Here is a 25754-nt window from a genome sequence, read left to right as displayed (position 1 = left end):
TTTCAGGAAATGATTTAAGTTAAATATAAAGAACATAGTTCTGATTTTGAAGTGTTAGTGGAACCCAAACAGAAATGATTAGTACTCTCTCAAGATTATGATATGATTCTTAAAGTGGCTATTTCAAAGCCTAGAAATAACACTGTGCTACTGACTAATGTCTACAGAGTACTGCAAAAGATGCTGAATAGAAAAGTAGATGGTGTGAAAATTTTAATTTTTAAATAGCAAAGCCGTTGTCTGGGTATTGTCAGCAACTTTCAGAAATCCTAGAGAAAATGGTGATTACGTCAATACAAGGAAAACAGCAATTAACAGAATAGGAATTGCAAAGAGCTTCAGCCAATGGAAAAAGAAGCGAGGCTTCTGAAGACTCCCGACAACTCGTGTCTGCAAGGGTTTCAACGACCGGTCCCACTGGGTCAGGATGGCATTTCTGGCTCCTGGCCACTTCCCTGGGCCCACCAGCCTAAACTGGTAGGAACTACAAGGGCCAAAATAAACTTCCATGGCCAATTTGGGATCTGTGAGAAACAGCCATGGGATGTTGGGCTTTACCCCAATGAAGGAGGAGAGTTCATCCATATAAACAATGTAATCTGTCTGTAAGGTCTCGCTTTTGCCATACCTAGAGATGGGAGAGAAAACACCACAGTGGATACCCAAACTCTGTGTAGAAACAGAACAGACAAAATGGCTCACAACTTTATATCAGTGAGAATTAACATCGATCTCTCTCTCTCTTTAAAAAAACTTCCCACACTACCCTGACATAAAACATCAATTTCTTGTGTAAGGAGAATATCATTTGTTTATCCTGTACTTTGTAGTTTTTTAAAGAACTTTCATATTGGTTTCATTTGGAAATACCCCAACACTGCAATGTAGCTGAGAAAGACATTTTTTATCCTTATTTACAAATGGATAGATTGTCTCTTGCTCAAGTGACGCTTCTATAATAGTTCATGGCCACTGAGCTAATTAGTGACAACTAGAAATGAAGCCCAGTTCTCCAGATTCATTCTCACTTTTCTGAGTCATTTTCATTAGAGGTATACCTTTGAAATATTGTCTACATCTTAGAGGATTTATGGTCTAGAGAATGGAAGCCCACATCCATGTATTCCCAAACTCTTCCAATTTCAAATCCTTTCTAGGTCTTCTTTCTATGATATATTACAGGAGGCATGGAGGGCTAAAACTGACTATGTAATGTAGATTCTCAATCCTATTATTCACTCTGTGCCTTGCACTAAAAATAACTTAATACAATGTCAGAAGCAACGTAGGTCTTCAATTAATATTTGTTGAATGGATGAATATGGCTTGTAGCTGTCATTTCAATGACGTCATTCGGGATCATTTAAGGTTAAAACAGTTCCAAGCATTCACAAATTCTCACTTTTCTATGGAAATTCTACACTCCTATTACAATAGGTACTCTTACCATTTGCGCTTTCTCTCCATTTTCTCATTAATATCATTCATCATGTCTTCCATAGAAGGCAAAGTACAAGTTCCTGAAAAAGAAGGAAAGACATGATGGAAGTTAAATGAGTCTGGCATAGGACCAGCCTACAATTTTCCCTTTTTAATAATGAGTTATGAATCACATTAATTGGTGATCATTTTCAGACAGACATCAAATTCAGTTCTAGTCTTCTCAGAACTCATATTTTTCATAAAAATTAAAAAAAACATTACCTAAATAGCTTTGCTCTTAAACTGGTTACAAGGTGTTTAAACTCAATTTCATAGATATATTTTAATCTCTCAGTCATATTTTAAGAATGTTATATTTTAAATTATAGCCAGAGGTGAATTGGCATCACTTTTCCAAGATTTATGAAGAAAAAACTTCATAGACATTAATCCTGCTTTGCCAGAAAATGGAATTTCCAGAAGATAGAGAATTTGGTGAAGGGCTAAGTTTTTCTATGGAAAGCCAATAGTTCTTGAATGTGACTGAGGATATGGACTGTCCACAAGTCAGAAAGGACATAAGGGAGACCCAGGAGACTAGCCCTGGCTTGGGGCTGCCCCAGGATCCAGGTTTACATAGGTTTGCAGAGTTCCCTGAAACCCAGACCAAAACAGGCTTTGTGTCCAGAAATTCTTCATATTTAGGATGATTTCTTTGGCAGTCTTGGAATTAACTTGAAAGAGAATAAAACTCTCAGCCCAGATATGATTGCTCAAAACCTATAATGGCTTGCTTAATTTCCCATTTCTACACTTCTTACAGGGAGGGTCACTTGAACAGCTTTTGTAGATGTGGCCTGGTTCCAGACCTTGGAACTTGTCATGCTTTTCAGGGGAAGAGAATGAAAAGAAAGAGACTGCTTTTTAGCCCACCAACTATTGCCATTGGGTTGTTGTAACTAGCCCCTCTTGTCTTGGTACTTTGGTTTTCCAAACCTAGGTTGTTCGCCTTGTCTCTCATTTCCCTTAAGACAGCCTGTGCCTTGTACATCAATTTTCCCCATAAATTGCCTTGTTTCCTTTCTTCAGAGCCCAAGTTACAACTCTTGTCCTCAGACAGAGTGAGGGTCCCACCCTTCCTTTAATGCCAGCCTCTCTGGGTCTGAACCCTAAGTGGAACGCTGAGTGAAATTTCATGCCTTTACCTTCCTGGCTACCTGGTCATATGATCTGCATCTTCCCACAACCATATTCCAACCTGCTGCTGGGAGATGCTGCCTGCCTTTCTTGCCTGACCCCAATCAAGTTTGTTGTTTCCTTTGTAAAATATAAGGACTTAGCATTCTTATGTATTACAGACTGATCATCTACCACACTTAGCACTTTCTGCCTCTATTGATCCACTGTTTGTTCTTAGCACTTCCTGCTTCTATTGATCCACTGTTTGTCCTTATTTTGTCAGGGAAGAAACGGTAGTAGAAAAGCCATTGCCTTCCAGCAATCATATTTTCCATGACTGTGGACATTCGAAGTTGGCTAGATATTGGCTTGTAAACATATTTTCTTACGCACTTTTCAAGCAATGTAACTCTACTGAGTTTTGCAATCATAATTTTTTAAAGTTGTCATTCACTTAGTCTTAAGTGGATGCAAGCTTTGGTGGTCTCAAATCTAATGAATGATCTTGGGTAATTATCAGCTGTAAGAAGTTATAAGTCACAAAATACCTCCTCTAATAATATCTTGTACTATTGCATATAATAATCCAAACTGGTATACTTTAAATTGCTTACAAAATATAGCACCAAAGAATATAGAATTCTAAATTTTCAAAACTGAAGGGGACCCTGTAACTAGGATTATTGTTTTCACAAATATACAAAGTTATTGTCACTGGCATTCATCTTCCCAATCCATGAGCCTTTTTATTGACTTACCCTTTATTACTCGTGCTGCCCAGCGGGACTGGAGGTCAACTGTGGGAATGGCAGCCCCAAGGGACTGGACAAAGCCAATCACTGCTATGGTTGACTTCTCAAGTAGAGGAGGAAAGACTCCTTTAAATAAAATGATCTCATTGTTTCTGTTTTTGATGATAGACTCATCAAGGAACGTGTAGGCATAACTATAGCCTGTTGCAAAGATTACACAGTCAATGCCCTCAAATGTGGTCCCATCCTCAAAAATGGCCGAAGTCTCTGTGAATTTCTTCACATTAGGCTTTACGGACACAATGCCACACAGAATGCAAGCTGGGAGCTCATCATTAAATACAGGTTCTTTCCTCAGGACTCTGTATGGAAAACAGAGATAATTATTAGAAGTGTAATATTTCCCTCTTGTTTTATTGGTCCATATATAAATGGATAAGCAAAAAGTGGCCCAATTTTTTTTTTCTGAGCCATAGAGTATCTCCAATATGGCTGAAGAACAAAATTGATGGGAGGCAACATTGGGAAGTAAGAGAAGTTGCCGTTTGCTGGCCCCATCTCTATTTTCTGTGATCCTTCTCTTCCATGGAGCTCTTTCCAAATCCCAGAATAAAGACTTATGCCCAGTTCCCTGTTAAAGCCTGTTTCAGGAAAAACTCTGAAGTGAGGGTTCTTCAGTGTTTACATTTTTTTAATTTGCTACTTATTCAGTGGGAACTTTGATAAGATTGTTTTTTAAATTCTTGGTGTCTCATATTTCTCATCTGGAATGTCAGTAATGTTTGTACTACCTCAGAAGTTCCCTAAATTATATAAAGAGGAGTTTTGCACAGTCTCTAGCATGTGCATAGAGCTTGAAAATGTTAACTGCTATTCTTAATTCCGTATACTCCAAGTTGGTCATCATAATGTGGAGAAGATCAAATAGGAGGAGGAAAGTCAAAGGTGTGAAAGCTGCAGCTGGGCTCTTGAGGGATGAAGTTTGAGCCCTGTGCAGACAGAGGCACCAGTCAGGTGAAGGAGGGAGCACCCAGGAATTTAAATAAGGCCAGAGGGAGGGTGCCAGTTTGAGGTTTTGGCGACTGCAAATCTGAAAAGAAAGAGCTTTGGACTACTTTTTATTGAATAATATCTGTAGTGGGAGCAGAGAAATCTGAACTCGGGAATGAACGTGAATACAGTTGAAGGAAAGAGTGTTGTTCTTGTATGGCTGTGGGAGCTGTGAGAGAGTGCTACAGGCAAATTCCACTGGAGAACAAACTGAGTTGGACAACGAGATTGGTTGGAATCTTGGAAGAAGGCTTGACTCACTTGCACTTACTACCTGCCATGTATGTTAAACCTGTGGCCATCAGGTTTTCACCTCCACCACCACCACACTGAAACGGCTCTTGTCAAGGCCGTCAGAATCAGGCTCTCAGATCCAGTGGTCCACCCTCACTTTCACTTTTACTCAACTTAGCATTTAACACAGTTGATGGTTTTTTTCTTTCTTGAAACACTGTATTCATTTTGTTTCCAGGTCATCACTCTCTCTCAGTTCCTTTCCTACTTTCCTGGCTATTCTTTCTCTGTCTCCCACAGATGTCTTCTCCTCTTCTCCTCTTCCTGATTTCTGACAGTGGCATACCTCAGGACTCAGGCCTCAGATCTTTAGTCTCCTCCATTTACACACATTCAAGAGATGTCATCTAGTTTCATTTCTTCAGGAAAAATTTTCACATGACTCCAAAGTTTTAACTTCTGGTTTGAGCCTCAAAGTCAGTGTTTCCCACTGCTGGTCAACATTCTTCTACCTGAATGTCTAATAGGCATTCTAATTTTAATATGTCTAAAACTGAACTTCTGTTCCTCCTGTAGTTTTTCACATTTTAGTAGATGTCAATGTCGTCCTTTTTCAAGTGTCTTGAAAGACATTCTTACCCCCTCCTTGCTCTCTCATCCACTATCCAGTCCACAGGAAATCCTATTCGGGTCTACCTTCAAGCTATCCAGAAATCTGCCCTATTCTGACCACTCACTGCTAACAATTTTGGTCCAGACCAACATCCCCTCTTATTCAGGTTTTTGAGAGTAGCTTTTTAACTGGTCATTTCGTTTCCTTCCTTGCCCTGCCCTTACATTGAATGATGACCACAGCAGCTGATCAATCTCTGCAATGCTAACTTAGGTCTTGTCATTCATTTGCTCAGATGCCTGCTGTGGTTTCCCATTGCTTTCAGCATAAAAGCCAGAGTCCTTACAATGATCTACAAGGCCCATGCCATCCAACAATTTTTACGTCTCTGGTTTTATCTCCTGGCGCTCTCCCCTCATTCTCTTTTCTCCAGGAAGAGAAGCCCCATTGTTGTTTGTTGATCACGCCAGCTCCGCCTGTGAAGAGACAATGCCCTGGCTGTGTCCTCAGTCTGGAATATCCTCCCCCAGAGACCCTCATGACTCATTCCCTCAACTCCTTCAGAGGTTTTCTTTAAAGTCTCCTTCTCTCTGAGACATACTCTGACGACTCTGTTGGAAATTGTCCTGACAGCACTTGCCATTACCTTTATCTGCTTTGTTTTCTTCCCCAAAGCACACATCGCCATATCTTATGCTATTGTTTGTTGTCTGTTTCCCATCACTTAGAATGGAGATTCCATGAGGACAGGGATTTTTGCCTGTTTTGTTCACTGCTATATCCTCAGGGCTAAACACAGGACCTGGCATATAATAAACGTGTAATAAATGTTTGTCAAATTAATGAATTCACTTTGTTGTAAACAGCTCAAAACTTGGGTTTTTCAACTCGTGTCAAAGTCATTTCTTGTTATGTTGCTGGCTTGGAGGATCTTATAGGAGAAGATGGGAAGGAGACTGAAGATGCAAGCATTGGCATGTATGTGTTTAGTGAGAGGGGTCCATTAAGGAGTGGGTAATGAAATGGAAAGGGAAAGGTAGGACAGGAAAAGTTCTCTTGCTGTGCTTAACTTTACCATTAAATGACAGGCAGTAGAGCAAGTGGCCAAGAGTGAGAGGCTCTGGAATCAGCAGATCTGGGTTTGTTTTGAATGCTGCTTCTACTTTCTAGCTGTGGGACCCTAGTAAAGTTATTAACTACACTGAAACTCAGTTATCTCATCTCTAAAATGGAGATACTAATAGAGCTCTCTTCATAGTTGTTGTAAGGATAAAACAAAATAATTTATGTCAGAGCCTTAGCAGAGTCTTGCTAAATCTCTGACATGTATAAAATGCTTAAAAGAGGTTAACTTTGATTATCATTACTCCCGGGACTAATTCTTGAGGCATTATATAATTTTCCAGCTGTGTAAATATAGCAAGGATTGTAAAATAGGAAATCACTCTTAATTTTTGCAGTTCTTTATCTTCTGATAGATGAGATGTGATTGCTAATATTTTTATTTGTTTTGGAGTTACAGGACATTAAGGGTTGTTGACACTGAACTAAAGGCCAGCAGGCATATCACATTTAACTCTGCATTACCCATTTAAAGGCATCAAGCCATAGTTTTCATGCTTGAATCTTGCATTCATCTGCTTCATGTACAACCAGTCAGAGATGGCTGTCGGTAAATTGTTCTTGAGGAAGGTTCCAAATCGAGTGATAAGCACCATGTCCCAGGGATAACCATTGTCCCAGACGCGGCTCATCACCCAGGAGCCACTTCTGGAGCTGATCACGACCTTAAAAAACACCATTTCAACCATGAAATTAGTGACCATTTGTAGTGGATATTCTGATGAGCTCCCCAGATCCTTCTTGAGGAATGGATCTATTACCCCACTGCAGAAAGTGGTGTCAGAAGGCATCTGTCATCTGTCAGTCCTCTTTGACAGTTGTTTTGGCTGAAGAGAGGGGCCTCACCCAACATCTTCTATTCTTTCTGGGTTTCCTCCATCTAGTGACTGGTCAATGCAGGCATATAAAGGCCCAGTCCCTCACCTCAAATTGGGGCAATGCCCAAGGACTATCCCAGCTTCAAAGTAAACAGAAGCTTTCTTCCCTTCCTGCAGAAGTATTGATCCTGAGACTGCTCCCAAATAAACTTCTGAACCTGACCTCTGCATCTTAGGGTCAGCCACCCTGTCATAGTGCTGCAGGCAAATTTTCATATTTTAATCAATCCCTGCTACAGGTGACTAATAACTTAATTCTAGTCATGTTTTCCCTAGTGCTTATCTAACTATTGCTGTCTACAAATAAGCAATTATGATCTCAAAATAGGCATTTAAAAATAAGATGCCTGCTACTATCTGGAAAGAAGGTGAGAAATTTGGAATCAGAAAGCCACACGCTCAAACATTGACTCTCCTACTTATTAATGATGTGATTTGAAAAAATTCCTTTAACTTCTCTAATCTTGTTCCCTCATTCCTAAAATGGAGAGAATCGAATTTGCCTCATCAAATTTGTGTAAGGGTTAATTTGATGTGATAAACTATGTCACACCGCTAATGTTACCTGGCAGATAGTATGTGCTCAGTAAATGTCAGTTTCCTCTCCTTCCCCTTCTGTTATGCTAATCCCTTATAGTGTAGTTTTCAGGCTTTCTTTGTCTTTTTTAAAACCAATTTTTATATACCATATCACTTCAAGGCATTTGTTATAAGAGGAACTAGACAAATAAGAAGAGACTAAAGGAGTCTGGGCATGGTGGCTCACGCCTATAATCCCAGCACTTTGGGAGGGCCGAGGCGGGCAGATCATCTGAGGTCAGGCGTTCGAGACCAGCCTGGCCAACATAGTGAAACCCCATCTGTACTAAAAATACAAAAATTAACTGGGTGTGGGGTGTGGTGGCAGGTGCCTGTAATCCCAGCTACTCGGGCTGAGACGGGAGGATTGCTTGAACCTGAGAGATGGAGGCTGCAGTGAGCCGAGATTGTGCCACTACACTCGAGCCTGGGCAACAGAGTGAGACTCTGGAAAAAAAAAAAAAAAAGACTAAAGGATCAATTAATTAAATAGAGAGCCTCTGAAATTGGTCTTCCCTCTAATTTAACACATACGCAAATAATCACATATACAAATACAAATCTCTTAAAACTATGAGTTCATCATAAATTTCCTGAACCCAAGAAGCTGAAATAATGATTTACCTTTATTTATGCAGAAATCTAATTATTTTATCCTGTCATTCAAGTCCTTAAAATATGTGATATAACCTGATTCCAATCTTTCTTTCCTGCAACTCAATCCTATATCTACTGTTCCCTGGATTCAGAAGCTTTGGCTTTCAGTTCTGTAACCCTTCAGTGGCTCAAACATTAATTTTCTCGATGACTTTCAAGAAGACAATTGACATTTCTGGTCCTCATTTATCCTTTCTGCAATAAAACTACCTTCTTCCCAAAAGCAAAGGAGCTCATTTACAGGAAAATATTTGAGTACCATAATGCATCATACAAATTGTTAGCATTAAGAACCTCCATTCGGCCGGGGGCGGTGGCTCACGCCTGTCATCACAGCACTTTGGGAGGCCAAGGCAGGCAGATCACAAGGTCAGGAGATCGAGACCATCCTGGCTAACATGGTGAAACCCCGTCTCTACTAAAAATACAAAAAATTAGCCAGACGTGGTGGCGGGTGCCTGTAGTCCCAGCTACTCCGGAGGCTGAGGCAGGAGAATGGCGTGAACCGGGGAGGTGGAGATTGTAGTGAGCTGAGATCGCGCCACTGCACTCCAGCCTGGGTGACAGAGTGAGTTTCCTTCTCAAAAAAGAAAGAAAAAAAGAAAACAAAAACAAAAACAAAAACAACCTCCATTACAGCAAGATGAAACTATAACCTACAATAGTCAAATATACAGCGCTCATTTTCTTGTCTTCATGCCTCTGCTCAAGGCATTTCCAATTCTAAGAACAGCCTCTGTTGCCTCTTCAGTCACATGATTTATATTTATTGTTCAAGGACTGGCTCAGTTCTACCTCCTTTGTGAAGCATCCAGTTTTGGAATCATAGCATTTAGTGCCTGAATCACTTGTTTATCCTTTATTCCAGTGACAGCTCTTATTCCAGAGCAGGGATCATGCCTGTTATGTTCACCACTCTCTTCAGCACCCAAGCCAGTGCCTGGCACATAGTAGGCTCTCAATAAGTAGTCATGAAATAAATGTATGCATGCATGCATAAATGAATGAATAAATGAGCCACTCTATATGGCTTAAATCCTGTTCAAAAGCTTTAACTTTATCACAAGCCCCAGAAGTAGGTTCTATTTTTGTCTATTTCACCATTGAGAAAACTGCCTCAGAGAGATTGAAGGACTTGCCTGAGTCTCAGAATCATAACCTTAACCCTAAATCTGTGCTAGTTTTAGAGAAATTGATCAGAGACATTAGGCACCAAATGTCCTGAAGAAGGAGATTGTTGAATGACAGTAGTACTCCTTGCTGATGTTCTGCCTTTGTCTATGAAGTGATTTAAAACCTCAGCTGTTACTTGGGGAAGCTCAGCTATGTGAAATACCACTTAGTCTTTACCTCAGATACCCTTCCCTCCTCCCCAACATTTCCTATCACACCTTTCCAACGATAATAACTCTTCTGTCAGTAAAGAGAGTCGCCTGAGTACCCGGGGAGTAGTACCTGTTCTGCTGTGTGGCTGAGTTCTGTGGCAATATCACAGCCCGAATTCCCCAGGCCAACCACCAGGACACGCTTTCCTTTGAATACACCTGGTTCTTTGTAGTCCCTGCTGTGGAAGCATTTGCCTTTAAAGTGGTTTAGTCCTGAGTGGAAAGCGAGAAATATATGACAATTTGAGTCATATATTTAAACAAAGACTTTAACAGAAGCAACCTTGTGAATAGATGCAGTCACAATAATGCGCTATTTTAACACACCAAGTGTATTAGATATAACAGAAGTATATTTTAATTTAACCTGCTTGTACCTTTAGAAAAAAGAAGACATTATCGAGATACTCATTTTTGTCGGTTACGTGGCTAGCAGCTTAAATTGTGGCCTTACCTGGAAAGGACTCTTTTGGTAGGTTGGGATAGACATGATGTCCAGAACAAACCATCACAGCATCAAAGACAGCCGATTCTCTTTTACCATCCCTTTCAGTGGTAACATCCCATTGGCCAGTAGTTGCAAAATCAGGACGTTTATTTACACTGGATACAAATGTCTAAGAGAAATACAGAAAGAAACCCCCCTTTTCTATGCTAGCAAATGGATTAGGTAGAAACAGTATGAAAAAAGAGAAAGTGGGTTAGCAAAAATATTTAACCAATTATTAAGATACATATTACAAATTTAAAATTCCCTCAGAATAAATCAAAACACTAAATGGTATCTGTCTATCTATTTGTCCCTGCATGATTTCTTGTGCATAACCAGTATTTTCTGGAGTACAAGAGTGACACCCCTTGGAGATATGGCAGTGACTTCAATTACAATTTACAAGAGGTATACGTCACGTATACTAGAAAATCTGATGGCCAATAATGTTCTGGATCACATTCCCATATGTTCTGGTTCAGTACAGCAAAGATAGCTCAAAGATAGACGTACTGAACCAGAACATATGAAAATGTGATCCAAAAAATTATTAAATTTGTTAAATTAAAATTAAAACTATTAAATTCAAATTTCTAACACGCTCCTGGGTGATGCTGATGTCACTTGGACTATAACTGAGTAGCTTTGACTAGATTATCAATAAATATTTGTTCACAGTTAAATGGCTGCCTGTTGGTGTGCTCCCTGTTCTAAAAAAATCTTTCAATTCTTCTGATTATATTGGAAAAAGAATCTCTATTTGGTATTAATTGTTCTTAAAAAGTTTATTATATACTATTTCATACATATAGAAGAATGCACACACAAACACATATGTAACATTTTTGTTAGTTATGAAATATAATGAGAACTTATGGACCCATAAGACCTAATACATCATTTGTTTAGAAGAACTCTGGGATTATTTAGTTAATTAGTTACGCTATTGCATATGTTAACATTTTTTTGTATGGGTTTCTGTTTGCTGCTGGTTTACAGAAATGCAATCTATTTTTATATATCGATCTTATATACCACCATCTTGCCTAACTTTTTTTGTATTGCTATGAATTCTAGTAATTCATCTATTCTTTTAGAATACATAGACAATCACATTATCTTCAGTAACTGTGTTTTACTTTCTTTTGAGTTGTCATTCATTTATTTTTCTTTACTTACTGCACTGTTTCTTAAATTTCTTAAGACTATTGAAAAGAAGTAATTACTATTGAAAATAGTAATTAGGAATTCTTACCTTGTTCTGAAACTTTACAGTGAATGCTTCTAATTTTTCATGCTTTAGCACAGCACCGACCAGTACCAATATAGTATGAGCAACATATGCAATTTAAAAATTTCTAAAACCGAGCACGGTGGCTCACACCTATAATCCCAGCACTTTGGCAGGCCAAGGCGGGTAGATCACCTGAGATGGGGAGTTCGAGAACAGCCTAACAACATGGAGAAACCCCATCTCTACTAAAAATACAAAATTAGTCGGGCATGATGGCGCATGCCTGTATTCTCAGCTACTTGGGAGGTTGAGGCAGGAGAATCGTTTGAACCTGGGAGGCGGAGGTTGCGGTGAGCCGAGATCGCACCACTGCATTCCAGCCTGGGTAGCAAGAACAAAACTCTGTCTCAAAAAAAAAAAAAAAAAAAAAAAAAAAAAAAATTCTAATAGTCACATTAGAAAGTGAAAAAAATGTATAATTTAAATCTGTCTGATATGTTAGCATTTCAAAATGTAATTAAAATTTATTAATGAGGTATTTTACTTTCCTTTTTAATAATAAGACTTAGAAAGTTAGTGTATATTTTATACTTATTCCACATCTCAGTTTTGTGGCTAGTGGCTACTATATTGAACAGTGCAGATTTAAGATAAATTAAGATAAAGATTAAGATAATATTTGTGTATGTTTTGCTGGTTCAAGACAATTCTGCTCTAAGTTTGGCAAAAGTTTTCTTTTGATTTTCTTTTTTTTCCTTTCAAGCACAAATAGCTGTTAAATTGATTTTTGAAGGATTTTTGCATTGACTTTCATGAAGGAGATTGACCTGTAATTTTCCTATTTCATATGATCTGGTCTGCCTTTGATGTAAAGGTAATAATGTCATAAAATAACTTTGGAAATCATATCTCATTTTCAAATCTCTGAAAGTTTATAAACCTTTGAAGTAATTTGTTCACTGCAAATTTGGAAGTACTCACCCATGGAACTGCTTATTTTCTTTATGGGAAGATTTTTAATTTCTAGGTCAAAAGAACTATACATCACCAAATGACAATTCAGGCTTTCTACTTATTATTGAGTGAGTTTTGAAAAGTTTTTGTTAAAAAATTGAGACAATCTAACTCACTTAAAATATTACTTGGCAAACACTTTTATAGTATTCTCGTTATATTTTTTATTTTATCTGTATCCATTTTGTCTACCCTTTCCTTCTCAATATTATTTATTTGTGCCTTTGATTTTTTTTCCTTAAACTGCCAGCTACTTATCTATTGTTTATTTATTTTTTGAGACAGGGTCTCACTCTTGTCACCCAGGCTGAATGCAGTGGCGTGATCTCAGCTCACTGCAACCTCTACCTCCTGAGCTCAAGCAATCCTCCCACCTCAGCCTCCTGAGTAGCTGGGACCACAGGCATGTGCCACCACATCTAGCTAATTTTTGGATTTTTTGTAGAGACGAGGTTTCTCCATGTCATCCAGGCTAGTTTCCAACTCCTGGACTCAAGCGATCTGCCTGCCTTGTCCTCCCAAAGTGCTGGGACTATAAGCATGGGCCATTGCACTTGGCCACTGTTCTTTATTTTATTAGTCTTTTCAAATAATTAACTTTCAATTGTGTACATATGCTTCATTTTATATTTCATAAATTTCTTTTTATATCCCCTTCATTCTATGTTCTTTGAGTTTATTCTGCCTTTCTTTTACTAATTTCTTAAACTTTTTAACCTTGTTTTTAAACTTTTTTATTTTCTAATATAAGCATTTAGCATTTACATTTATAATTTTCATGAAAATATAGCTTCCTGTTTCCCACAAGTATTGATACATAGACTAAATTAACATTCAGTTATCGATATTTTTAAATTCCCATTGAAATTTCTTCTTTGACCTATATGTTGTTTAGAAAAAAAGAGTTTTTAATTTCCAAATGCACAGGTATTTTACATTTATTTCTTTGGTATTGATTTCTAAATTAGTAGTGATTTGGTCTAAGAACTATAGGTGGTCAAATTTTGTGAATTTTCCATGTATCCTTGAGAAGAAGATAATTCTCTAAACCTAGAGTTAGAGAGGCCACACTGGTAAAAACGTTGACAAATTAGTAAGGGATACTGAAAGGAACAAGTGAGAATCCAGTAGCAGACATAGACTTCTTCAGCGTTATGATAAGAGCTAAACTGTTGATAACATCTTACCTTAAATTGTATGTACTTCAGGAGGCTCTTTTCTTTGGCGAATGCAGTGAGATATTCCTGGATCTTGCTGTTGTGCATAAAGTTGGGGAAGTCATCAGGATATGGGAAGTCTGGGAAACACATCATCTCTTTGGAAGAGTTGGTAAAGACTGATTTGTAAATGCTAGCCCTGCCCTCCTCTGCATGGTCCTGTGAATGTATAGTTTCAAATGGAAGAGAATTGGTAAATGAGTATACTGATCATGGTCAGGGCTAGTTCCAAGTAATTACAGTCATCCCTTGGTATCTGTGGAGGGTTCCAGGACCTCTGTGGTTACCAAAATCTGCGATTGTTCAAGTCCCCTATATAAAATGATATAGTATTTTCATATAACCTATATACATAAACTTTGAATCATCTCTAGGTTACTTATAATACCTAATGCAATGTAAATGCTAAATGAATAGTTGTAGTGTATTTTTTATTTTTATTTTTATTTTTTATTAGTTTTTTTTGGATTTTTTTTTATCAACAGTTGGTTGAATCTGTGGATATAGAACTTGCAAAAACAGATGGCCAACTGTATACTTATTTGAGTCATCCTTTATTCACAGTAAATTCAGTAAGACACACATAGATTAACTTCACTTCAACAATTGATGCTAGTCATGGAAACTTATTAAATTAACTTAGGATATGGAAGAATACCTTTCTTAATATCCTTTAAGAAAATAAATCTTAATCTTTTCTAAGGGAAACAAATTTTAAATTTCATTATGTCCTTTAGGCCTATGCAACTAGAATCCTTTCATTCCCTTGAACTGTTTAATATGGTGACAGAGATTTTTTAAAATTCCACTTTGTGTAATTTCGGTGTGTCAACTCATGAGCACGAGCATCTGATGGTCAATTTATAAAAGCAAACAGTAACAGGAGGTTGCAACTATTGATCAGATTTGTAAACGTAAGCATTTTAAGACTTAATTTTTAAAAAATTAACCTTAGAATTTCTACAATGTATAAAATAAGGTTAACTATTTTGAATCTAACACAGAATTTATGGGCATCACATGCCTTTTGAGTACTTATGTAAGTAACAAAGTTTTAGCTTTCAATGATGTAAAAATATTTGAATTTGCTTTAACTCTAAGGAACTATAGAACCATGCTAATAAAGCCTTAAGTGATGGTGAATAAAGAAAAAGGACATTGAAGGAAGAATGATCAGCAATGAGAAGGTTAGGACATTGTGTTGTGGTTCTTTAGTCACACACTGAAACAAACTGGGAGCTTTAAAAAAACACTGAGCATTAGGTCCCACTCTCAGAGAATTCAATTTAATTGACAAAAAGTTTTAAAAGCTCTTCAGGTAATCCTAAGGTGCAGCCAAGTTTGCAGTCACAATGTAGAGTTCAACAAATAGAAGCTCATGACCAACAAGCTACAGTTACTGTGGAAGAGCTTACCATAGGACACATCTGTTACAGCTGTGAGCTCTGCAAAGCAAGCTGTTGAATGAATAAAAGGCATTAAGTTAAAAAAAAGTACTGGTAGGAGCATGATTTGGAAGAGGTGGAGCCTTGGTTTAGCTCTGTTGAAGCACCAAGGTATTCACATCTCAAGTTTCATGATGAAAGATCAGATTGTAGATCACTATGCGTAGTTGCTATTTCATAGTGGAAAGTACTGAGCACTAGAAATTTCTAATTAGAGCTTATCTAACTCAAAGTTGTCAGGGCCCCCAGAACATGAAATTTTAGTATAATATTGGAATATTACAATCACATCAAAAGCCAATGTGGCTGCAGTTTCATTATTGACAAGTAATTAATTGGCAGATTAGTTGCCATGTTCACTTCAGAAAGCAGTGTGTTCTTGAAATAGGGCATGAGTTTTCTGCTGCTCACATAGTTTGTTGACCCTGCTATAGGCAAGTGGGATGGGGAAGTGAAAGAATTTGTAGCTTTCTGTGAGTTGGGTAAGTTTAAAGAGATGATAATCAGCATAAAGAGAGAAGAAACATTAAAGGAAAAAATTGATATATAGTCTAGAAAAAAATCAGAAGTTAAAAAAGGGTGGTATGCCCAGATGAAAGCCTCTATTCATAAAACATGCAAAATTTCATATAATTTGCTGATTTATTGTTTGGGGAGCTCCTGAGAAAAGAGGACATTTTACCCAGATCCGTGGCCTAATCAGAAATGTGGCCTGTGATTAGGCCACAGATCTGGGTGAAATGTCCTCCTTCTGTGACCAAAGAAGGTGAGAGAAATATATCATTGTGGTTCTAGATCAGGGTTAGAAGTCAGAACTAGAAGGGCATAGGAAAGTGCTATAGTAAACAGCTCCAAAAGTTTCAACTATATGCACCCTTAGTGTTAGTTAAGTTTTAACCAATGTTTGGATTTCTCTGAAATTTAAAAAATGATAATGTAAAATGATGATGTTAGAAACCAAAGGTAAGGCAAATACAAAATTAACACAATTTTAAAACAATCTCTAATGTGAATACTCAGCCTATTGCTGCACACTTCTAGTGATCTGAGAAACACTGCTGTTTACTCCATCGTTTGCAATCCATACGCCCCCTCACAGTAGTAAAATAGGAAACACTGAAAAACCAAAGGTATTTGTTTCTTACGGCTGCTGTAATAAATTACTGCAAACTTAATGGCTTAAAATAATAGCAATTGATTCACAGTTCTAGAAGTCAGTAGTCGGGAATCACTATAAGTGGGCTGAAAACAAGGTGTGACAATGCCAGGTTCGTTTCAAGAGGCTCCAGGAGAGAATCCATTCCTTGCCTCTTCTGGCTTCTGGTGGATGCTGGTATTTCTTTTTTTTTTTCAGTGGCAAGAGCCCACTTGTATGCCTTCACTCATGGCCGCTGTGGCCATCTTCAAAGATACAGCATAGCATCTTCAAATTTCTCTCTTTCTGTTGAGGTCATCACATCACCTTCTCTCTTCTCTTTGTGTTAAATCTCCCTCTGCCTCTCTCTTTTAAGGATGCATTTGTTATAGCATTTGGGGCTCACCCACATAATACAGAAAAATCTGTCCATCTTAAGATTTTTAACTTAATTATATTTGCAAATATCCTTTTCTCTTTTAAGGTAAGTAAGATAACATTTACAGTTCCAGGAATTTGGATGCGATATCTTTGAGGAGGGGCATTGTTCAATCATTCAGCCTATTACAGGACATCCTCTGGTTCCCAAGGATTCACATCTATCCCATCTGTAAAATACATTAATCCAATCCAACATCCTCTAAGTCTCAACCCATAGCAGCATGAAATCAACTTTCAACTCTCATTTATATATTTTCAATTCAAAAGTCCCAAATCTATACCCAAAGGATTATAAATCATGCTGCTATAAAGACACATGCACACGTATGTTTATTGCGGCACTATTCACAATAGCAAAGACTTGGAATCAACCCAAATGTCCATCAGTGACAGACTGGATTAAGAAAATGGCACCTATACACCATGGAATACTATGCAGCCATAAAAAAGGATGAGTTTGTGTCCTTTGTAGGGACATAGATGCAGCTGGAAACCATCATTCTCAGCAAACTATCGCAAGAACAGAAAACCAAACACTGCATGTTCTCACTCATAGGTGGGAACTGAACAATGAGATCACCTGGACTCGGGAAGGGGAACATCACACACCGGGGCCTATCATGGGGAGCGGGGAGGGGGGAGGGATTGCATTGGGAGTTATACCTGATGTAAATGACGAGTTGATGGGTGCTGACGAGTTGATGGGTACAGCACACCAACATGGCACAAGTATACATATGTAACAAACCTGCACAATATGCACATGTACCCTAGAACTTAAAGTATAAAAAAAAGAAAAAAAAAGTCCCAAATCTCATCATCATATAAATTATCCAAATCAGGTATAAATGAGACTCTGGGTATGGACAAGGATGAGGCAAAATTTCTATCTGTGAATCTGTGAAACTAGAAAACAAGTTATCTTCTTCCAAAATACAATGGTGGGACAAGCATGGGTAACACTTATAGACATTCCCATTTAGCCAGGGAGGAAAAAGAAGGAAAGAAAAGAATCACTAATCCCAAACAATTTGAAATCCAGCAGGACAAATTCCATTAGGCTTGAAGGCTGTGGCTCAAGCCTCTGCCCTCAGGGCCTGAGGCTCTACCCTCTGGGCTATCCTTTCTTTTTCTTGAAGGGTAGCACATGTTGCAGTTCAGTTTTATCAACGTATGATGCCAGCTTCAAATTTTAAAGTCTTCCTCGAGCAGCAAGAAAGGCAAATTAGCTGTCTTTAGTTGTGTTCCTCTTAATAGCCATATCAGCAGTGTGTTCTATCTTCAGCAACATCTTGCAAAGTAAGTTTGAGTATAAGGCTTTGGTTAAGATCACTGTGTCTAAAATATGGCAGGCCAGACACGGTGGCTCATGCCTGTAATTCCAGTGCTTTGGGAGGCTGAGGTGGGTGGATCACCTGAGGTCGGGAGTTCGAGACCATCCTGGCCAACATGGCGAAATCCCATCTCTACTAAAAATACAAAAATTAGTGGGTGTGGTGGTGCACACATGTAACTACTTGGGAGGCTGAGGCAGGAGAATCCCTTGATCCCAGGAGGCAGAGGTTTTAGTGAGCTGAGATTATGCCATTGCACTCCAGCCTGGGCAACAAACTCCGTTTCAAAAAAAAAAAAAAAAAAAAAAAGACATGGTCAGCTCAATAGACCACTTGGTGAAATGGCAACCAGCAATTCAGCAATTTACAAAGGAGTCAAGAATAGGATGGAGAGAAAGGCAACCTTGAATTGGGATCTTTTCTCCAACATTATCAGCTGTATGATTTTTTTTTTCTTTTCTTTTTAAGCCTCAAATTCATTTGTAAAAGGAAAAAAATATACCTAGCTTATAGGATTATTATAAATATTTAATTAAATAGAAAAAGTCATGTATCATATAGAACGTGCTTGATAAAATAGCCCTAAGTTTGATCACAAAGAAACGAAAATAACAACAACCAAAAAGCCCTAAGAATCACCAGTGTGTTAATCTGTAGCCCTGTCAACACATTCCAATAACATATAGTAGGCTCCACAACATTGTATAAGATGCTGGGTAGTTTCAAGAGTTTTTTGCACTTTGCAAAGTATCTATATTAATAAGAATGATATCTCATGTCTTTATAATATTTAAAGAGCCGTTATAGACACTGTTTCATTAAATACAACTTCTTCATTGAGGTAAATGATATAATACTGATTTTGCATTTGAGGAGGAAATAGTGGTTTAAAAGGGTTATTGATCTTCCTAAATTTGCATATATACTAATGGGTTTATCAGGACAAGAAAAATAAGACTTAGGCAATAAGGCTGGAAGACTGTACTGCTTGAGTGGAGAACATAGGGAAGCCCCATTCCTGCTGCTGTTTGGCAACACATGAAGTGATTTAATGATGTCTGCTGTAGAACCCTTATTATAAATGCATGGGACAAAGGGGCATTGAAGAACTTCAAAGCAATTCTCAATTATGTAGTTTCACAAGACCAAAGTCAGCACCTGAAACTTTAAAATCCATGGTCCGACTCACTTTGGTAACCTCACCAAATGAATGGGAAAAGCCAACAACAATAAAAAATTATCTAGGAACCCATTTAACCAGAGGTGAAAGATCTCTCTGGGGAAAACCACAAAACATGAATAAAAGAAATGTAGCTGACACAAACAAATGGTAAAACATCTCCTGCTCATGGATTGGAAGGGCCAATATCATTAAAATAACCATATGCCCAAAAGACTTAATGCAATTCCTAACAAAATATCAATGTTATTTTTACAGAATTAGAACAATTCTAAAAATTCATACGGAACCAAAAAAAAAAAAAAAAAAAAAAAAAAGCCAAATAACCTAAGCAATTCTAAGCAAAAAGAATGAAGCTGGAGGCATCATATTACCTGACTTCAAATTACAGTACAAGGCTATAGTAATTCAAATAGCATGGTACTGGTATAAAAATAGACACATAGATCAGTGGAACAGAATAGATAACTAAGAAAGAAAGCCTCATCCCTATAGCCAACTGATCTTCAGTAAAGTTGACAACAGCATTCACTGGGGAAAGGACACCCTATTCAGTAAATTGTGTTTGGAAAATGAATTGCCATATGCAGAACAAAAGTGAACCGCTGTCTCTTACCATATACAAAAATTAACTCAACATAGATTAAAGACTTAAATGTAAGACCCGAAACTACAAAAATTCTAGAAAAAAACAAGTAAAACTCTTTCACCTAGGCTATGACTAAGAATTTATGACTAAGGCCTCAAAAGCAAATGTAATGAAAACAAAAATAGACAATCTAAAAATATTTTTCACATAAAAAGAAATAGTTAACAGAGTGAACAGACTACCTTCAGAATGGGAGAAAATATTTGCGAACTATGCATCTAACAAAGGACAAATATCCATAATTTATAAGGAACTCAAGCAACTCAATTTTTAAAGAAGCACAGATAACACCATTAAAAAGTGGGAAAAGGAGATAAATAAGCATTTTTCAAAAAAAGACATACCAATGGCCAATAAACATGTGAGAAAATGCTTAACATTATGAATTACAGAGAAAATGCAAATTAAAAGTAAAATACTATCTTACACCACAGCAAAATACTATCTTACACCAGTGAGAATGGCTGTTATTAAAAAGTCAAAAAGGCCAGGCACGGTGGCTTATGCCTGTAATCCCGGCACTTTGGGAGTCCGAGGCCAGAGGATTACCTGAGGTCAGGAGTTTGAGACCAGCCTGACCAACATGGTGAAACTCTGTCTCTATTAAAAATACAAAAATTAGCTGGGTGTGGTGGCGGGTGCCTGTAATCCCAGCTACTCGGGAGGCTGAGGTAGGAGAATTGTTTGAACCCAGGAGGTGGAGGTTGCAGTGAACTGAGATGGTGCCACTGCACTCCAGCCTGGGAGACAGATTGAGACTCCAACTCAAAAAAAAAAAAAAAAAAAAAAAAAAAAAAAAAAAAAAGAGAGAGAGTAAAAAAATAACAGATATTGGTGAGTATGTGGAGAAAAAGAAACACTGTTGGTCAGAATGTAAACTATAGAAAACAGTATGGAGATTTCTCAAAGAATTAAAAATAGATTTACCATTTGATCCAACAATGCCCCTACTAGATATCTACCCAAAGGAAAAGAAGTCGTTATGTAAAAGATTCCTGCACCCATATGTTTATCACAGCACCATTCACAGTAGCAAAGAAATAGAATCAACCTTGTCCAACAAGGATGATTGAATAAAGAAATTGCGGTATATTCATACATACATGTATACATACACACAGTTACATATACATATATACGTATGTATATATGCACACACCATGGAATATTATCCAGCAATAATACAGAGTGAATTATGTCTTCTGCAGCAACATGGATGGAACTGGAGGCCATTATCTTAAGTGAAATAACTCAGAAACAGAAAGTCAGATACCACATGTCCTCTCACTTATGATTGGGAGCTACATAATGTATACACATTGACATAGAGTATGGGAATAATAGACATTGGAAACTTGAAAGGGTAGGAGAGTGGGAAGGGGTTGAGATATGAGAAATTACTTAATAGGTACCATGTACATTATTTGGGTGATGGCTACACAAAAAGCCCAGACTTAACTACTACACATTATATCCATGTAATAAAACTGCACTTGTACCCCCTAAATCTGTAAAAAAAAGAAAAAAAAGAAAGATGTGAAAAGTTATTGTGTTTTAAATGAGTAAATAACTTAATTATAACTACATAAACCTAACTAATATTTACCATGAATTTTATGTCCAAGTGGCTCTTATTAATGATCTATCAAGGGAGAATTTTGTAATGGAGAATTTCAAAGCCATTGTCTAATTTACTTCTGACTTGCAAGAAGGTTATTTTCCAACTTGTACTGCACTTAGTGGATTCCATTGTGGATCCACTGTACTTAGTGGATGACACTGTACTTAGTGGATTCCAATTCTAACAGATATGATAACTGCCATGGTAGCAGGTTTAGAAACCTGTGTGCACAGAGCATGTTCTTATACACTTCCCAACCTATTTCCCTGTCTATTACAACAACATGCTACTCACTGAAAATTTCCACAGGCCCCCAATGTCATTGCTCTTCTCAAAGCAGGTGGGCTCCAGCCCCTCTTCCAGACAGCTCCTGATGGAGGCCAAGCCACTCACGCCAGCTCCAATGATGGCCACTTTCTTCCCCATGGTCACCTGTGCAAAGGCCCAAAGAACATTTCCAGTAACAACACTGCTGAAAATTTATTCACTTATTTATCTGTTTTGATTTTACTCTTTGGCTTAATAAAAACTTACTTCTTAAGAAACACTGGCTGAGTATGGTAGCTCATGCCTGTAATCCCAGCACTTCGGGAGGCTGAGGTGGGAGGATCACTTGAGCCCAGGAGTTTGAGACCAGTCTGGGTAACAGAGTGAGACCCTGTCTCTATAAACCAAACCAAAACAAAAAAAAAAAACCAAAAAAAAGAAAAAAAAAATCAGCTGGATGTGGTGGTGCGCGCCTGTACTCCCAGCTACTCAGGAGGCTGAGGCAGGAGAATTCAGGAGTTCCAGGCTGCAGTGAGCCGTGATTGTACCACTGCACTCCAGGCTGGGTGACACAGTAAGACCTTGTCTCTAGAAAACAAATTCCTTTTAGTGATCTAACTACATTTTCATTTCTCTCTAATTTCTAAAGAGAAAATTTTCTTCTGAAAAAAAAAATAAATACTTTGTTTTTAGTCATCAGCTCTCCAAAAGTAAGAGACTGATGACCCAGCATACATATTTGTCTTTTTTGCTTTTGGACTTTGTAATTTACTGTCTACCGAAAAGAGTAAGCAGAAGAAATAAAAGAAGATTCACAACTAAAACACATGTAGACATATCCACCTACCCACCCACATATATATGCCTGTATTTGGGAATGAAGAAACATATATGTATATGTACACACACACACACACACAATCTGTATCCTCTTTCTACTTTGATACAGATAATGAGGAACAAAGTCTGAAGATGTCTGTATTTCAGTGTGCCAGGTAGTCACCCCTTCTCCCCACCAACAATGTTCTTCACCTTCTCAATTAAAAAGACAAGTAAATGGTGCATACCTATAGTCCCAGCTACTCTGGGACTGTATATTCCTGTTGAGCAGGGATACCGCTTGAGCCCCAGAGTTTGAGGCTGCAGTGAGCTATGGTTGTGGCACTGCACTCTAGCCTAGGCGACAGAGTGAGACCTTCTCCCAGGGAGGAGGCGGGGGGGGGAAATAAAAGTCATGTTCTTACCTAAAAACAATTTTTTCCCACTATCTTCAACCTTCATTCTCCTCTAAGAAAATTACATTTCCTAACTTTTTTTTTTTCTTCTGTTCCTGACACTGTCTCTAGGCTCTACCACTACTTCTTTCACTATTTTTTTTTCTTTTTAGACAAAATCACATAGCTATGCAGGGAAATAGACTTGGATGATAAAAATCATGATCCGTGATTTCTAGAAACAAACTGCCTGAATTATATCATTCTCATTCTAGCCATATTTGGTATAAAACTACAGCATGCTCCTTCTTCGTTTACCCATCCCACCCTCAACCCTTTACCATATCACCCTTTTTTTTCTTTTTTCTTTTCTTTTCTTTTCTTTTCATTTCATTTTTTTTTGAAACGAAGTTTCGCTCTTGTCCAGGTTGGAGTGCAATGGCACAGTCTTAGCTCACTGCAACCTCCGCCTCCCGGGTTCAAGTGATTCTCCTGCCTCAGCCTCCCAAGTAGCTGGGATTACAGGCATGCACCACTACGCCTGGCTAATTTTTGTATTTTTAGTAGAGATTGGGTTTCACCATATTGGCCAGGCTGGTCTCAAACTCCTGACCTCAGGTGATCCACCCACCTTGGTCTCCTACCTTTTTAATTTTTCTACCTGTTCTTTTCTTCTCTTCTTCTGTATATCTATGTGCTGTCCAACGTCTGGGCAGTTTGAAAGAGAAAATGTTCTAGTGAGCCCAAATATTAGGAAGATTGTTGGAAAATGGGAGGAGCTGCTCTTAAAGAGATAGTCAATTCTTGGTCCTTGAATGAGTGAGCACACACCAGCTCTGTGATGGATGGGACTCTAGGCCAGTCTCCCATAGCCACCCAGTTTCTGTTTTTCCTTTGATTATAGTAAACACAAGCTGCTGGTTATACTCTTGGACCCTTGGCCTGGGAGTCAAGCAGTTTCTCCCACGTGACTTTGCAGTTCTCTACTCCATTTCATTATGTGTTATTTCAAAGTTTACCTTTTTTTCCTTATTCCTAGTTCTTTTGTGGGTACCTCATAGTAGTCCTCCAAATACTGTAGAAACTTAGCTACTTAATTAAGATAGCCCAGTAAGGAGGATGACTTTGTTCTCTCTTTTCATGTCCTGTCTTGGAATTTTGGGGTCAAAGGCCTATATTTCTCAAACTTGTATTTACTTGTTTCTGAGTACAGTGTGTAGTCACAGAAAAGATCAAAATTCCACAAATTGATCTATTAGTACCAGGAACCAGGTAAAATTAGTACCGGGTAAAATTATGTTGGCAGTAAGACAAAATAAACTGCACTTAACTCCCAGTCATGAAATATAGTAAAATTTCAAAAAAAGTTTTCCTATCAACTATATTTCGATGTCACTTAGAATTATAACATCTCACTCATTTTATCTAGTTAACCCCTTCATTAAGCGAGCGATACTTAGCATAAACTGGTATATGTCTAATTTTGAGGAATTACCCTTCATGCCTTTTGAAGACAGTACTCTTCATCTCTGAAATGTGAGTATGATAGATTTCAAATCACTTGTATAGCTCTGTGGCCTTGGGCAAGTCACTTAACCTTTCCAATTCTTGGTTTACTCATTAATAAAATAGGGATAAATACACTATTACTATCTGTCTGGCTTTTTTTTAAAAAAACAAGAATTAGAGGATTAAAGGGCATGTACACATAAATACGTTTATACATGTGTACCTATAAAATGTGGCATGTAGTTAAAAATGAGCAAACTGACTTGTAGATAAAAATTAAGTCATAGGTTCATGAAGTTTTCTAGGGCTGCAATTCAGATGATATGATTTTCTCTGCTCTCATTTTACATAGAACTCCTTTTCAGTTTTTAATGCTACATAAATAGCATTAAAATAATGCAAAGAAAAGATTGTGAATACTTTAGGAAGCAATACGATTCCTACAGCCTTATTCATTTAAAGACGCAGGACACACCCAATTCTACCTTGGCTTCCGATGTTTTATCTCTCTAGGAGGTGAAAAGGCCACCTATTCTTTGCTGTCCTTCACAAGAATATATCTATAGTAGACACATTTATTAGTCCTGTCTCTCTTTAGCCTATCCTTTGCTTGCCACAGCTTTCTGCAGAGCCCCTTTTAATTTTCTATTTATTATTATTGTTTTTTTTTTAGAGAGGGAGTCCCATTCTGTCACCCAGGCTGGAGAGCAGTGGCGATATCTCGGCTCACTGCAACCTCCATCCCCCGGGTTCAAGCGATTCTCCTGTCTCAGCCTCCTGAGTAGCTGGGATTACAGGCGCCTGCCACTGCACCCAGCTAATTTTTTGTATTTTTAGTAGAGACAGGGTTTCAACATCTTGGCTAGGCTGGTCTTGAACTCCTGGCCTCGTGATCCACTCGCCTTGGCCTCCCAAAGTGCTGGGATTACAGACGTGAGCCACCATGCCCAGACTGGAGCCCCTTTTTAAATCTTCAGAATCTCAAATGCCCAGGCTCTGGTTGGGGGAGTGGATATTCTCTATTGTCCCCTCCGAATCACAAAACTGCTAAGAAGAAACTTTCATCCCTGGATGGTTACTAGATTATTGTTGCTGTTGGAAGATATGAGTGGAAGACTTCACATTCTGCTGTC

The 25754-nt window shown here is 38.0% G+C and overlaps 1 protein-coding gene across 6 annotated transcripts; it reads right to left on the bottom strand.

Annotated features, from left to right (window-relative positions):
• On the bottom strand, window positions 1-23838 carry FMO3 (flavin containing dimethylaniline monoxygenase 3). 6 transcript variants are annotated; one of them, XM_065524262.2, is made up of 10 exons: window positions 23757-23838; window positions 22166-22295; window positions 21926-22063; window positions 13797-13985; window positions 10326-10488; window positions 9942-10084; window positions 6838-7037; window positions 3360-3715; window positions 1448-1520; window positions 1-628 (listed from the first exon to the last, which is right to left on the bottom strand). In XM_065524262.2, exons 3-10 carry the CDS (start codon window positions 22055-22057, stop codon window positions 286-288), a joined length of 1599 nt encoding a protein of 532 aa, XP_065380334.1. In that variant the 5' UTR covers window positions 22058-22063; window positions 22166-22295; window positions 23757-23838; the 3' UTR covers window positions 1-285. The 6 variants fall into 6 exon arrangements, 4 of the variants coding, with proteins under 4 accessions (XP_065380334.1, XP_065380388.1, XP_005540026.2 ...); XM_065524316.2 differs by having other exon boundaries at window positions 23774-23838; XM_005539969.5 differs by lacking the exon at window positions 22166-22295.
• Window positions 23839-25754: the final 1916 nt, after the last annotated feature.

This window comes from Macaca fascicularis, chromosome 1 (genome assembly GCF_037993035.2).
Source record: "Macaca fascicularis isolate 582-1 chromosome 1, T2T-MFA8v1.1".
NCBI lineage: Eukaryota > Metazoa > Chordata > Mammalia > Primates > Cercopithecidae > Macaca > Macaca fascicularis.
The sequence above is the reverse complement of the archived record's forward strand: the minus strand, read 5'-3'. Positions and strand labels throughout refer to the sequence as shown.

Bases quoted from the DNA above. Each gene is read 5' to 3' on its own strand.
- FMO3 (XM_065524262.2), bottom strand. From the start codon at position 22,057: ATGGGGAAGAAAGTGGCCATCATTGGAGCTGGCGTGAGTGGCTTGGCC. The intron at 10,085-10,325 runs GTAAGGCCACAA...CTTTCCACTCAG, and splicing joins ACCAAAAGAGTCCTTTCCAG to GACTAAACCACTTTAAAGGC. The intron at 1,521-3,359 runs GTAAGTCAATAA...CTTCTTTTTCAG, and splicing joins GGCAGCACGAGTAATAAAGG to GAACTTGTACTTTGCCTTCT.